This window comes from Schistocerca gregaria, chromosome 1 (assembly GCF_023897955.1).
Source record: "Schistocerca gregaria isolate iqSchGreg1 chromosome 1, iqSchGreg1.2, whole genome shotgun sequence".
Classification (NCBI taxonomy): domain Eukaryota; kingdom Metazoa; phylum Arthropoda; class Insecta; order Orthoptera; family Acrididae; genus Schistocerca; species Schistocerca gregaria.
In genome coordinates, this window is record NC_064920.1 from 586,492,150 (window position 1) to 586,508,363 (window position 16,214).

The following is a 16,214-nucleotide window of genomic DNA, read 5'->3' on the forward strand; positions in this document are numbered from 1 at the left end:
GTCATCATCCTGGTCCCTAAGCCACAGGGGCGATCACGGATCTGTGATTACCGGCCCATCACTCTACTCAACAGTGACATGAAAATTTTCACCCGTTTGTTGGCCTCACGCCTCAAGAAGGCAGCAAGATCCGTCACCTCCCTTGATCAGACTTCGTTGGGCGGTGACAACAACATCCATACGGCCCTTTGCCGTTATAGGGACATGATTGCGCTCGCGCGCTCGCGACATTTACCTGGCGCATTGGCATCGCTTGACTTCCGTCAAGCTTTCGACCGTGTCGACCATACTTTTCTGAAATCGGTCCTCCAACACATGGGTTTTCCGGTTCGTACAATCACCGTGGTAATGCGGCTCTTGAGCGGCGCAACTTCAAGAATACTCTGTAATGGTCGCCTCACCGCGCCTCTAGCGATCGAGCGCTCTGTCCGACAGGGATGCCCACTTTCCACGATACTATATGCTTTGGCATTAGAGCCCCTCCTACAGGGGCTTCGCCAACGCCTGGTGGGCCTGACATTGCATGGGCACCGCTTCTGTTGTACAGCCTATGCTGACGATCTAGTCCTCTACCTCCGCAATGAAGACGATGTTCGCGCTGCTCTGACTTGGGTGACGACTTATGGGGAGGCATCGGGCAGTTCTCTTAACATTTCCAAATCGAAGGTTCTGCTCATTGGTGAGGGTCTACCAGAAAGATCTGTCGCTCCTCTAAGTGTGGCCACCAGTGTCCGCTGTTTGGGCATTGATTTTATGAATGACCTCCGTCGCTCAGCGGCAACCAACGGTCGACGTCTCCTACAAACGATCAGGGCTGGCCTTGTGGACCACCGGCTTCGATCCCTCGACATTATACAGCGCGCGCAATACGTGAATGTTTATCACGCCTCACGCATCCCCCATGTGGCACAAGTGTTCCCGGTTCCGATTACCCTCGCACGTCGTATGTTGATGGCGATGGGATCCTTTGTCTGTGCCGGGATGTTATTTAAAGTTCAATATTCCTCCCTTGCCCTCCCGCGGGAGCGTGGTGGAGTGGGCTTATTCCATGTGCCAGACAGAGTTACCGCACTTTTTGTTAGCTCCCAACTGAAAGTCTGGCGTCGCTGCCCGACGAGCCTGACCGGACTGCTTTTGCGTGAATACGCACCAGTCTCCATGTCAGCCCCGGTCATGTTATCCGACATTCCACCCCCCTTTTATCACTTTCGGTACTTCTTCTTTGAAATCAGTTACATTCTGCACTCCTTACCCCTTCTCCGTATACTCCAGACAAAGACTGTATACGACACCTTACAAATGTGTCAAACCCCCAACCCCATTGAACACAAGTTTCCCCAGATCATATGGCGCCGTGTGTGGAAAGCAGTGCATGCTGGTTACCTCGACACCAGCGTTCAGTCCACCTGGTATATCACCGTCAATGGCAAACAGGTCAACCAGTCTCGTTTGCACCGCATCCGCCTTGCTGACACACCACTCTGTGTTCACTGTGGTGTAGAGGACACGGACGCTCATCGGTTCTCATGTGGTCCGTCTGCTGACGTCTGGAGGCTCGCGCAGCGTATCCTGGCTTTCCTCACCCGACAGCCGCCTGCTCAGATAATTTTCCTGACGCTTCTATTCCCGGATGTGATTCATTACCCCACAACAAAAACTAATGCCGTGAATTGGATACGCGGTCATACAGTCCGCTACATTTTTGGGCCCGATGAGAAATCAGAACTAGGTTATTGGACGTACCTTAACGATCGACATTGTGCACTTGTTCGCAACCCCAGATACAAGCAGTTCTTTTCCAATTTTCTACGGAGCGCCTTTCATGACCCGCCTTCCAGCTGGAACGTCCAAGCCATGAGATGCTGATGCTTTTTTGCCGATATGATGTTCTGAACGTACTACACACGGAATCCCCACTAAAATTTCGAGAAGACACGTTTGGATGTTTCGCCAATCAGACGGCGCAAGCGACTCCTAGAATTCTGGTGCAACGACTGCCATAATACAAAAAAAAATGAATAAATAAAAACATACATACAAAAAAAACAAAGAAAAATAAAGAAAACAAAAATGCAATACAATAAACTAAAAAAAACAAAAAAGTTCCTGTTTCACAACAAATTTCATTTTTTTATCGCTACTCTCTATGTTTCTTCCCCCCTACTTTCTTCCTTTCCTACACCTTTGCAGTAATAGGTTAGTTGTTTTGGAATAGGTGTAGATAGGTGCCAACGCCTGAAGAGGTGCATTTAATTTTATTTTTTTGTTAGAATACAAGTGGCGGTGGCAAATAGACATTTTTTTTGTAGTTTTTCCTTTCCTGTCCAGATAAAAAAAAAGGGTAGCGTCTTATTAGAAATTTAAAAGAAAACCAAAAAAAAAGAAAAAAAAGGGGGTAGCGTCTTTGATTCGTAATCTAAACGTCTTCGGTTCAAAAAAAAAAAAAAAAAAAAAGGGGTACCGTCTTCGATTCATAATCAAAACTTCAGTCCCGGGTTCGATCCCCACCACTGCCTAAATTTTGATAAATAATCAGCATTGGTGGCCGAATACTTCCGGTATAAGAAGTCAGGCTCATTCTGCCAACGGCCTTCTCAAAGAGGATAGAGGTTCAGGGCACTCTCTTGTCCTAGGGGAGGGAAATTGCCCCAAATGGCGGAAGCATGAGCAATGATCAACGACATGAGGATGCAGAAGGCAATGGAAACCACTGCATTAAAGACACGTAACGTGTATCCACAGGACATGCGGCTTGTAGTTGAAGAAATGTCATGATGATCTCTCCATTGGAAAAAGATTCCAGAATAGTCCCCCATTCGGATCTCCGCGAGGGGACTGCCAAGGAGGAGGTTACCATGAGAAAAAGATTGAATAATCAACGAAAGGATAATGTTCTACGGGGCGTGGAATGTCAGAAGCTTGAACGTGGTAGGGAAACTAGAAAATCTGAAGAGGGAAATGCAAAGGCTCAATCTAGATATAGTTGGGATCAGTGAAGTGAAGTGGAAGGAAGACCAGGATTTCTGGTCAGAAGAATATCGGGTAGTATCAACAGCAGCAGAAAATGGTATAACAGGTGTAGGATTCGTTATGAATAGGAAGGTAGGGCAGAGGGTGTGTGTTACTGTGAACAGTTCAGTGACCGGGCTAATCTAATTAGAATCGTCAGCAGACCAACACCGACAACAATACTTTAGGTATACATGCCGACGTCGCAAGCTGAAGATGAACAGATAGAGATAGTGTATGAAGATATTGAAAGGGTAATGCAGTATGTAAAGGGGGACGAAAATCTAATAGTCATGGGAGACTGGAATGCAGTTGTAGGGTAAGGAGTAGAAGAAAAGGTTACAGGAGAATATGGGCTTGGAACAAGGAATGAAAGAGGAGAAAGACTAATTGAGTTCTGTAACAAGTTTCAGCTAGTAATAGCGAATACCCTGTTCAAGAATCACAAGAGGAGGAGGTATAATTGGAAAAGGCCGGGAGATACGGGAAGATTTCAATTAGATTATATCATGGTCAGACAGAGATTCCGAAATCAGATACTGGATTGTCAGGCGTATCCAGGAGCAGATATAGACTCAGATCACAATATAGTAGTTATGAAGAGTAGGCTGAAGTTCAAGACATTAGTCAGGAAGAATCAATACGCAAAGAAGTGGGATACGGAAGTTCTAAGGAATGACGAGATACGTTTGAAGTTCTCTAACGCTATAGATACAGCAATAAGGAAGAGCACAGTAGGCCATACAGTTGAAGAGGAATGGACCTCTCTAAAAAGGGCCATCACAGAAGTAGGGAAGGAAAACGTAGGTACAAAGAAGATGGCTGCGAAGAAACCATGGGTAACAGAAGAAATACTTCAGTTGATTGATGAAAGGAGGATGTACAAACATGTTCCGGGAAAATCAGGAATACGGAAATACAAGTCGCTGAGGAATGAAATAAATAGGAAGTGCAGGGAAGCTAAGACGAAATGACTGCAGGAAATCTGTGAAGACATCGAAAAAGATATGATTGTCGGAAGGACAGACTCAGCATACAGGAAAGTCAAAACAACCTTTGGTGACATTAAAAGCAACGGTGGTGACACTAAGAGTGGAACGGGAATTCCACTGTTAAATGCAGAGGAGAGAGCAGATAGGTGGAAAGAATACATTGAAAGCCTCTATGAGGGTGAAGATTCGTCTGATGTGATAGAAGAAGAAACAGAAGTCGAATTAGAAGAGATAGGGGATCCAGTATTAGAATCGGAATTTAAAAGAGCTTTGGAGGACTTACGGTTAAAAAAGGCAGAAGGGATGGATAACAATCCCGAAGACGCACAATCAGCTTAACAGCTCATGCATCGAAGCTACTTACAAGAATAATATACAGAAGAATGGAAAAGAAAATTGAGAATGCGCTAGGTGACGATCAGTTTGGCTTTAGGAAACGTAAAGGCACGAGAGAAGCAATTATGACGTTAGGCTAATAATGGAAGTAAGGCTAAAGAAAAATCAAGACACGTTCATAGGATTTGTCGACCTGGAAAAAGCGTTCGACAATATAAATTGGTGCAAACTGTTCAAGATTCTGAAAGAAGTAGGGGTAAGCTATAGGGAGAGACGGGTCATATACAATATGTACAACAGCCAAGAGGGAATAATAAGAGTGGACGATCAAGAACGAAGTGCTCGTATTAAGAAGGGTGTAAGACAAGGCTGTAGCCTTTCGCCCCTACTCTTCAATCTGTACATCGAGGAAGCAATGATGAAAATAAAAGAAACGTTCAGTAGTGGAATTAAAATACAAGGTGACAGGATATCAATGATACGATTCGCTGATGACATTGCTATCCTGATTGAAAGTGAAGAAGAAGTAAATGATCTGCTGAACAGAATGAACAGTCTAATGAGTACACAGTATGGTTTGAGAGTAAATCGGAGAAAGACCAAGGTAATGAGAAGTAGTAGAAATGAGAAGAGGGAGAAAACTTCAGGATTGATGGTCACGAAGTCAATGAAGTTAAGGAATTCTGCTACCTAGGCAGTAAAATAACCAATGACGGACGGAGCAAGGAGGACATCAAAAACAGACTCGCTATGGCAAAAAAGGCATTTCTGGCCAAGAGAAGTCTACTAATATCAAATACCGGCCTTAATTTGAGAAAGAAATTTCTGAGGATGTACGTCTGGAGTACAGCATTGTATGGTAGTGAAACATGGACTGTGGGAAAACCGGAACAGAAGAGAATCGAAGCATTTGAGATGTGGTGCTATAGACGAATGATGAAAATTAGGTGGACTGATAAGGTAAGGACTCAGGAGGTTCTACGCAGAATCGGAGATGAAAGGAATATTTGGAAAACACTGATAAGGAGGATGGACAGGATGATAGGACATCTGCTAAGACATGAGGGAATGACTTCTATGGTACTAGACGGAGCTGTAGAGGGCAAAAACTGTAGAGGAAGACAGAGATTGGAATACGTCAAGCAAATAATTGAGGACATAGGTTGCAAGTGCTACTCTGAGATGAAGAGGTTAGCACAGGAAAGGAATTCGTGGCGGGCCGCATCAAACCAGTCAGTAGACTGATGACCAAAAAAAGAAAAGGTAGTCTAGCTGGGTCCTTCAGCCTCTCTATGCAGTGGACATCTTCGAAACTTACGGAAACCTTAGGTGAGTGTAGATAGTTACCCACAATGGACACTTCGAATTGTCCACACTCCATCAGGCGTGCGAATAATGCTCTGCGTGATGCGGAAGAGAGTAGCCATGAGGAACTTCAAACAATAGAACCAGCTCTCGCCGACTACTCAACGACAATAGAAAAACAAAGGGCAGAGAAGAAACAAATTTATGTTTCAAACTAAAGGAGAGACACGCTGTTATTATCTACGTAAATATATAAAGATAAATACTCAAATGAATGTGAACTACGCGAGGCGAAACAAAGTTTGTAATACAATTGCGTAGGTTTTCGCGGCCAGAGTCAGTCGACGTAAGAGTTTTCTGGGTATAATACCACGTCATATTTTATAATGTAGTAGTGTTATACAATATGACGTCGTATCATACCCGAAAACTTTTATGTCGAAAGTTTGTAATATTTTCCTAATACGAAAATAATTTACTTATTTCTAATTTTAATATAAAGAAAATTATTGGTAAAATATCTGACACATAAGTAACTGATGAAAACGAAGTCCTCACGTAGGTTACGTAAATTAATCTTGTAGTATATTAAGGAGTAGTTAACAAATATGCCAGTAGTTATACGGTATTAGCCTCTCCCCTCTCTCATTCTTAGCAAGAAGCCCATATTTTCACTTAACCCTTTTCCTCTAGTTTGCCCAATATAACCGCATTCCAGTCCCCAATGACTACTTGATTTTCGTCTCTCTTTCTTGACTCAAATACCAGTTCAGTATACTCATATACTTTCTCAGTCTCTTTGTCTTCGGCTTCAGATTTCGGCAGGTATACCGGAACTGTCGTTGTCAGTGTTTGCTGTCCATTCTGATAAGAACAACCCTATCACTCTAATTTTCATGGTAACTCACTATCCGTCCTATTCATAACGAATCCTACTACCTTTATAGTATTTTCTACTATTGATAAATAAAAGCAATTATTTAAGACATTTACTTCAATAACTACACCCAGGCGAAAGATGTTTCTAGATTAACTAGCTGAATTGCAGTTACTAGTGGTGTTAGACAAGGTGACTCTTTAAACGCATTACCTTTTAATATAGTCATGGACGATGTGACAGAGAAGGTACTTTCTGGTAGTGGCTGTAGAAAGGGGCACGAAGAAATAAAAATCGTTTGTTATGTGGACGATGCAGTTCATCTGGCAAGCAGAGAAGATTACCAGTAAATGCTTTTACACATGTTTTACATGGCATCTAATAAGCTAAATATGGTCATATCCTCTGAAAACATTAAATATATGACTGTGTATCTATAAGCAATTAGATGCAACTGGAAGTGGATGGAAAAATTATTCACCAGATAATGAAATTTCCACATTTTGATATTGAACTGTCGAGCATTGAAATTGTCTGGAACGAAATTAGACAACAAGTAGCAAAAGAAAATAACTGGCAGTGTTTTAAACTAGTACTACACTTTTTAACTAGTGCTATACTTACCTCAAGCGAGGCGTCGTTTGGCATTTACAGGCGTGATGTGTGGCTTATGACCAGCCGCTCGACCATGAAATCCGAGTTTTCTCACCTCCCATCTTACTGTCATAGTAATTGCAATGGATCCCGATGCGATTTGGAATTCCTCTATGATGCTAAGGACAGATGTCTGCCTATTACACATTAGGACCCTCTTCAATTGTCGGCGGTGTCTGTCATTCAGCAGAATTGGTCGGCCTGTAGGCTTTTTTGCTATACTTGTCCCTTTACGTTTCCACTTTACCATAACATCGGAAACAGTGGAGGCTATGGATGTTTAGGAATATGGAAATCTCGTGTACAGACTTTTGACACAAGTGATACTCAATCACTTGACCCTATACGAAGCTCGTGAGGTCCGCGGAGCGCCCCATTCTGCTCTGTCACGATGCTTAATAACTACTGAGGTCACTGACATGGAGTCACTGGCAGCACAATGCATCTAATATAAAAAAAACTTATGTTTTTGGAGGTGTCTGGATGCTTTTGATCCCATAGTGTACCTCGAAAACCTTGACCGTAGTCTTTTTCGGAAACAGTCAGTTATCTACGGATAAGGCGAGATACATGTTCTCTTACTTTGACCCCTCTTCCATCAAGTGAAGTTTCTGGAAAATCGGATTACGACAATTGCTATGTTCTCCTTGTGAACCTACCAAACTTAAACTGTAGCGACGGACTGATTAGCAGCGTGGTCCGAGGCCTAGATTAAGCTGAAAGTGAAAGCTGGGCATGCGGCTATCCAAGTTACCATTAACCCAAATGTTTTTCGGACGTATTGGTACAGCCAGAATGGCTTCACGCAGTGCCCACGCGAGTGACGGAAGAAGCGCAGCAGTGGCGGTGTGGGAGAAACTTGCACCGGGCCGCCCCTCTCTTCTGCCGTGATAACAAGCGCGCAAACTGCTAACACAATTAACGCCGGCTTCCTGCAGACACGCGTCACGGTGCGTCGCAAGGGACGGCGCGTCGCTGCGGATAGCACGTCCGCGTCCCGCGCAGCGCCCAATTAGGCGCCAGCGGCCGCCTGACAGCAGCACGAGCAGCAGCAAGCGCAGGGGGCTGACCGCCTGCCTACGACTCGAGTTTTTCTTTCCTTCAGACGTCACAGCCCCTAGCACGCTCCAAGAGACAGCGGCGCTGAGCAGCCGGCCACTTCTCCTCTCCGTGCAGAGTTCCGGAGCAGCAAACATTACCTGATTGAAATGTCTGCCTCTACAGAGGAAATGAAAAGTAGCACAGCTGTCAGAGGGGTGTATTTGCTATCGGTTATGAACAGTTACATCTACCATTGTCGTATTTCCTGAAATAGTCTGATGTGGTGTATGCGTCTCGAGTCCTGGTGGTGCGATGAATTCATCTCGCCAGCATTTCGCTCCATATGCAGATACACTAACCGGAAAAAAAATCTTGCACCAAGAAGGGGGAGTTCTGGGATGTAAACAAGAATTTTTAGGCGTGTTTTTACATTTGAAACATGATGTCTGTTTAAATTTCGCTCCAGTTGCGTAAGAGCGGCGTTAGTAGCTCCACTATAACGATGAAAATACGCTGTAACGGTCTTGAGCGACTTCGAGTTTGGTCGTGGTGATTTGAAGTTATTCAAGGCCGTTTAAGGTGCCATTATACACACCTCACTGAATTTGAACGAGACCGTGTAATCGGGCTAGCAGAAGTCGAATGTCCCTTCTCCGATAATGTAGAAAAACTTGACAGGAATGTAGCAGCTGCACCTGAATGCTTGGAGCGGCGGTCACGACAATGTACGGTCGCAAGAAGAGAAGGCTCCAGGCGACCACTTTGGACTACCGTGTGGGAAGACCACTGCGTTCGGCCGATTGATGCGGCGCATCGCACTGCAACTGCCATTTGAGCAGCAGTTGGCACCACAGTGACACAACAAACTGTTACAAATCTGTTACTTCCAGGACAGTTCCAAGCCAGACGTCCTATAGTGTGCATTCCACTGATGCCAACCATCACTGTTTGCGACTAGTGGTGTCAGGCGAGACCTCATTGGAGGACAGACTGGAGATCTGTAATGTTTTATGATGAAAGCTCGCTCTGCCTCGGTGCTAGTAATGGTGGTGTGTTGGTTGGCAGGTGGACAGCTGAGCACCCGCAACCAAGCGATTTGCCTGCTAGACACACTGTATCTGCACCTGGAGTCGTGCTCTTGAGAGCGATTTCGTATGAAACCAGGACCACTCTCGTGGTTATCCCATACACCGTAACTGCAAATTCGTACGTGAGTCCGGTGAATATTCCTGTCACGCTTCCATTTACGAACAGCATTACAGAGGGTGTTTTACAACAGTGTAACTCTCGGCTACATACCGCTGTCGTTACACAAAATGTTCTACAAGGCGTCAACATGGTGCTTTAGTCTGCTCGGTCACCAGATCTGAGTCCAAGAGATCACATATGGGACGTTGTTGGACGAGAGCTCCAGCGTCATACACGAACAGCATTAACCGTCCCTATACTGACAGACCAAGTGCCACAGGCATGGAACTGCATCCCAAAGTGTGACATCCAGCACTTGGTCAACACAATGCACACACGTTTGCATGCTGGGATTCAACTTTTTCGTGGTTACATCGGATGTTAGAGTACCAGCATTCGACACATTTGCCATGGTTTATCTCGCGTTTACATAAACCTGTGATATTTGAATGTTAATCAGTCAAATATGTAACCTAGACAAATTTGTTCCCGAAATTTTATTAGTTTACATTATGTATTTTTCTATATTGCAACTGGTTTCTGTCAGTGCATTTCCTCTGAGAAAGAGAGATAAACTCCCTTGTGGAGATACATAAGTGTATTTCTTGAAGTTTTCCCAGATTAATGATCATTCCATGAGCTTTAGGTCTTGCAGCCTGATGACGTCGCCATAGTCCTGCCATAATTCGGCACACAACCATTCATCCATTTGTGGGTGAGTTTTATACAATGTAAAATTCACTTATGATTGTGAGCCAAGGTATCGTGGCAAGGTCTCGACGTCATTCTGTTGCAATCTCAAAACCTTGTGGAATATGTAAAGTAATGGAAAAAGAAAGAGAAGAATTTTAATTCACTTGAGACGTAGGCAGAGATATGTCTGTCCGCTGTGCACGCTCATCTCACGCATCGTCCATTAAATAATAAATTAAAATAATGAAGGAGAGAAGTATTTGATTTAATTAGATGTATAGAAAAATTTATTAGAATAGTTTGGTGAAAACAGCATCGACATCTGACTGGAGGATCGCGAGATATTTGAACTTTAATTCAACTTATTCGTATGAATTCAAGCGAAATAGAGGCACTCCCAGATCGCCATGATGCGTTAGCAGGTCGGTGTTGGACACAAAAACGTGAGTCATAGGTGAAGTAGATTCAACCCGCGCCATCGTGAATGTTCGGATGCTGACAGAGTTAACTGTGTCCTGAACAAAGCCGCTGCGTAGTTTGCTGAAGCGGTCAACCCTTCGGTACCGTCTGGTGGAGGGTCCAAAATATCGAAAAAGGACAGATGGAAAACAGTACATGACGAAGCTGCAAATTGTCTCAGTTAGGAGAAAGTGTATGAGATACCATTCTGAGAGAATCTCCCACGTAGCCATCAATGCAAGTTATCATAGTATTGAAAGCATTATATATCAATGAAATGGATGGTGAGACGCTACTGACGCCCAGGAGTGGTAGCAGTGAGAAGTGATGCACTGTTGTTATGGCAACGCGGCTGGCAGTTGGAGCGATCGGTAGTGCAGCGAACGTTAAATCCAGAGTTGTGGCTCAATAAGCTTTGTTTCCGCACATATGAAGTCAATAACGTCTCAGCAAGTGAAACTCCGTAGGAAGTGAATTTTGTAGCGTTGCCAAATATATTTTGATTTGTTACAGCTTGCAGAGACTTATACGACGTCAGACTATGCTCAAAGCTTGTCCCAGGCGCGATGTCAACACTACACTTTGACTAGACCAGTATTTACCATCTCTGTGTTGTATTACTATCGGCGCTGATGACAATTTGATGTGACAGATTATTTTATAGCTTTGTGTCTCGAGATTATCAGGTTAATAAGTGGCAGCAATTCCTCACGTATCCTGCCGTTGTCGTAGAAACTCCCACTTGTTAATTAGCAACAAATATATGCCGCAAAGCCTATTAAAGTTGTGGCAGCATAGCAGTGTAAATTGGAGTGTAACTTTTTCTTGAGCATCGGTATTCTCGCATAGAGAGTAAAAAGTTACGACACGTGAGCTCCATGAATTCTGATCAAAGAGCTTTCGTCTTTGTGCCATTGCAATAACGAATGTACATCTATAAATTTGAGGACATTTGGACTCGACAGTATATTAAGCCTTTACTAGAGTTGTCGGTTACCCATTCGCTGATGTATCAGTTTCCCACCCCTCACCCAGAACATTTTGGTTGTAGCTCAGTTCGTTATTAGAGGCGACATGGCGGAATGCAACACACTGCCAGCTGCGAGTGTGGACTGAGTTATTTTCCATTGCTGTCAACCAATGCGTCTTGTTTCGTTCGTCATCAAAAACTCTAACTCAAATTAACGTAAAATACGTGAGGAAGCAGCGGAGAATCTTTCACACTGTAAACGAAAACCAGAAAACGTCTAATATTAAGTTAGCAAGAACATCAAGTAACATGAAAGCCTTCATCAAATATATTAGCACTGTCCACTCCTCCTCTTGTTTATCAAACAATGATAACAATATGAGGCCATGTGTTAGAGAAAGATTAAAAGCCTGAAATAGGACCTATTTAAAAAAATATATTTGTAGGTGTTTAAAGCCTCTCTAGATAGAAAAACACACAGTTCAAAACATAGTATTTATCTAATTATGGATCTGAATTGTGGATGAAGACAGAAGTGTGTGTAAGGGACCGACTAGGAAGTGAATGACAAATCATGCAATAATATATGGGTCTGTGAGGGTGACACTGGACAATAAGATACGTCCATAGGTTTCAGCGATTCATAGGAGCAAAGAAGATAGGTTGGTTCGCTGGTATATGGGAGGGAACGAAACAGCGAGGTAATAGGTCCCATCGGGTTAGGGAAGGATGGTGAAGGAGACCGGCCATGCCTTTTCAAGGGAACCATCCTGGCATTTTGCCTGAAGTGATTTAGGGAAATCATGGAAAACTTAAATCAGGATGCCCAGAAGTGGGTTTGAACCGTCACGCTCCAAAATGCGAGCCCAGTGTGCAAACCGCTAACCATTGCACCACCTCGCTCGGTGGGAGATGATAAATTCATCAAGTGTGAGAGAACACACTGGCTAGTATCTTCACCCAACACCAACAAAAGTACAAGAATGAATGATGTATTGCTGAATGGGGATTTATTTGCGACCAACTTGGGGCGTATTGCTGGGATATATAGCTCAGCAAAAGCCGCCCGCGGCGCTGAAGGCCGCTACAGACGTCGATGCGCAACGCAGTCCAGCTGGTGTCAAGCGGCTTATCAACTCCGCTGAAACGTACACTCAACCAGATCACTACACCGTTCGAAAAGCGCCATACCCTCCCAGTTTCATGACGTTGTTGTATTTTTCGAATTTGTGTCTTCGAGCGGTGGTGGTGGTGGCGTTCTCCTCTGCATTTAACAACGGAATTCCTTTGCTTTTAAAATCACCGAAGGTTGTTTTGACTTTCCTGCATTCAGAGTCAGTCCTTGTTTTTCGATGGCTCCACGTTTTTCATGCAATCGTTTCGTCTTAGCTTCCCTGAGATTCCTACTTATTTCATTCCTCAGCGATTTTTATTTCTGTATTCCTGAGTTTCTCGGAACATTTTTATACTTCCTCCTTTCGTCAGACAACTGAAGTATTTCTTCTGTTACCCATAGTCTCCCTCTGTTACCTTCTTTGTACCTGTGTTTTCCTTCCCGACTTCTGTGATGGCCCTTTTTAGAGATGTCCATTCCTCTTTAACTGTACTGCCTACTGAGCTTTTCCACATTGCTGTATCTCTGACCATGATGTAATCTAACTGAAATCTTCCGGTATCACCCGGCCTTTACCAAATATACATCTTCGTCTTGTGATTCTAAAACAGGGTATTCGCTATTACTAGCTGAAACTTGTTACAGAACTCATTTAGCCTTTCTCCTCTCTCATTCTTTGTCCCAAGCCCATATTCTCCTGTAACCTTTTTTCTACTGCTTCCCCTTCAACTGTAATTCAGTACCCCCATGACTATTACATTTTCATCACCCTTCACATGCTGTATTACCCTTTCAATATCTTCATACACTTGCTCTATCTCTTTATCTTCAGTTTGCGTCGGCGGCATGTATACTTGAACTACCGTCGCCAGTGTTGGTTTGCTGTCGATACTGATCAGAACAACCCTGCCACTGAACTGTTCACAGTGGAAATGGCGCTTTGGTGAAGGTCTTACTACATTCGACGCCACACTGGGCGATCTGCGCGCCGGTTTGGAATGAAATGATGATGAAGACGGCACAACACCCAGTCCCTGAGCGGAGAAAATCCCCGACCCAACCGAGAATAGCACCTAGGCCCATAGGACGGCAAACCGTCACGCAGACCATTCAGCTGTCGGGGCGGACACTGTTCACAGTAACATACGCTCTGCCCTACTTTCCTATTCATCACGATTCTTAGTCCTGTAATACCATTTTCTGCCGCCGTTGACATTACCCTATACTCATCTGACCAGAAAACCTTGTCTTCTTTCCACTGCACTTCGCTGACAGCTATTATATATAGATTGAGCTATTGCATTTCTCTTTTCACATTTTCTGGGTTCCCTACCACGTTCAATCTTCTAAAACGTTATCCTTCCGTTGATTATTCAATATTTTTCTCATGGTAAACTACCCTTTGGGAGTCCCCTCAGCGAGATCGGAATCGGGGCTGTTCCGGAATCTTTTGCCAATGGAGAGATCATCATGACACTTCAACTACAAGCCACATGTCCTGAGCATACTCGTTACGCGTCTTTAATGTAGTGGTTTCCATTGCCTTCTGCATCCTCATACCGTTGACCATTGCTGATTCTTCCGCCTTTAGGGGCTGTTTCCCATATCTAGGACAAGAGAGTGCCCTTAACCTCTATCCTCTCGTCGGCCCTCTTCTGACAAGGACGTTGGCACAATTAGGGTTACTTCTTATGCTGGAAGTCTTTGGCCGCCAGTGCTGATTATCAATCAAAGCCGGTCGGGGTGGCCGAGAGGTTCTAGGCGCTACAGTCTGGAACCGCGCGACCGCTACGGTCGCAGGTTCGAATCCTGCCTCGGGCATGGATGTGTGTGATGTCCTTAGGTTAGTTAGGTTTAAGTAGTTCTAAGTTCTAGGGGACTGATGACCTCAGAAGTTAAGTCCCATAGTGCTCAGAGCCATTTGAACCATTTGAACCTTCAATCAAAATATAAGCAGTGGCAGAATTCGAGCGCGGGACCGAAGACGTTTTGATTACGAATCAAAGATTCTACCACCTTTTTTTTTCTTCCATTTTGTTTTTACATAGTTCGTTGCGTTTGGTCTGTGTGGACGTCCCAAGACATCCATTCAAGTTTATCGTTGATTCCGTGACTCAGTTTTTTTATTACAGAGAGCACGCAGAAGTCTGGCCGGACAAGCTGAGCTACGGTGGCGGTGGTCCGAGAACACGACAGAAATTGGTGTAAATACAGGACTGAAGGTCAGAATGATTCACTGCAATGAAGACGAACTCCTCAGACAAAGATTGCTAGTAGCCTCAGGCTACCGATATCCTCACCACTGAACTGCCCAACGAGTTATCTGGATAATTACCGTAGGTGTGCAACTGCGAAGTCCGCGGCTGGCTTACACGTGCGCCGAGATTTGCATATAATCATGGCTAAAGGGTCGTATAGTGTTTCCTGTGTGGTGGGTCTCCGCAAATTTGCTGAACGTACAGCGAAATTCAGCCGAACTGCCTAGACTGTCTTCTAGTGAACATCCGCTGAATGTCACGAAACTCCATTCTCCCTTCCCTCTTCGACACCAAAATTGACCCCTCCAATGGCCGAACCACTCCCGCAAATTGCGCCAGTTGCATACTTATAACATCATACCAGAACTCCCGCCTAGGCACAACATAGCGGTATTCTCCCAATGAGAAAGTTTGCCGCCAAAATCTGTGCTCGGCTCGACTTAATTTGGCGTCAGAGAAACGCTCATGCGTTCCATGGGTGCCGCAGACAGACAATGCTCTCCTTCCCAGAGAAAATCATAAATCTCGACGCCTGTCTGTCGGTCGCACACCCGAGGTGGATAATACGTGTCCGGAATGCTGGCCACTGCCCACTGTCTTGCTGAAAACCAGGCTCCTCTCGTGGACTGACTTTATGGCGTGGGGCCACCTGCGGTCACAAGCAAAGCGGTCATGCTTTTGAAGATGCCCGGATGCTTTCCTGGAAGAGCGTAAAGATGCTTCTTTGACTGCTGCCGCCTTGGCCACGTCTCCCTACCGTCCTACAGAAAAACATCTATTGCCATATATTATTGCTAGCGACAAGGAAACTCCATTATTCCCTGTCATACCTACTTGTCCAGATGACTCACTACTTAGCTGATCAGGCTGTAGTGCCTCTGCAGAGACTACAGAATTAAGAAGTGGTGAAAATGGCATGCGCAAAGGGTCGGTGATATATTGCTCAAGAGAACAAAACAAAAAAGTTGTAAGTTGATCTGCTAGACCGAATCCCAAACCCCTCTACTGCGACACACATAATGGAAGTTTGTGGTGCTGTTACTAACCCATTTGTCACACTCTAGTGGTATCTTCAGTATTGGTCTGTGTTACTAACTCGACGCATATGGACTGCACGGTGAGGCAACAGAAGTCTTGGGACACCTCTTAATACAGTGGCAGAATTCCTTGTACCTGACGTAGTGGAGCAACGCTGTGTGGCATGAACTCAAGCCGGTGGAAGTCCCCTGGGGAAATATTGAACCATGTTGGTTCAAATGGCTCTGAGCACTATGGGACTCAACTGCTGTGGTCATTAGTCCCCTACAACTTAGAACTA

The 16,214-nt window shown here is 44.5% G+C and overlaps 1 protein-coding gene across 1 annotated transcript; it reads left to right on the forward strand.

Moving 5' to 3' along the window:
• The first annotated feature begins 621 nt into the window (after positions 1–621).
• On the forward strand, positions 622–2,311 carry LOC126358465 (uncharacterized). The gene is made up of 2 exons (XM_050007551.1): positions 622–1,831; positions 1,999–2,311. Exons 1-2 carry the CDS (start codon positions 754–756, stop codon positions 2,001–2,003), a joined length of 1,083 nt encoding a protein of 360 aa, XP_049863508.1. The 5' UTR covers positions 622–753; the 3' UTR covers positions 2,004–2,311.
• The last annotated feature ends 13,903 nt before the right edge of the window (positions 2,312–16,214 follow it).

Excerpts from the sequence above, each read along its gene's own strand:
- LOC126358465 (XM_050007551.1), top strand. The coding sequence starts at position 754 with ATGAATGACCTCCGTCGCTCAGCGGCAACCAACGGTCGACGTCTCCTA.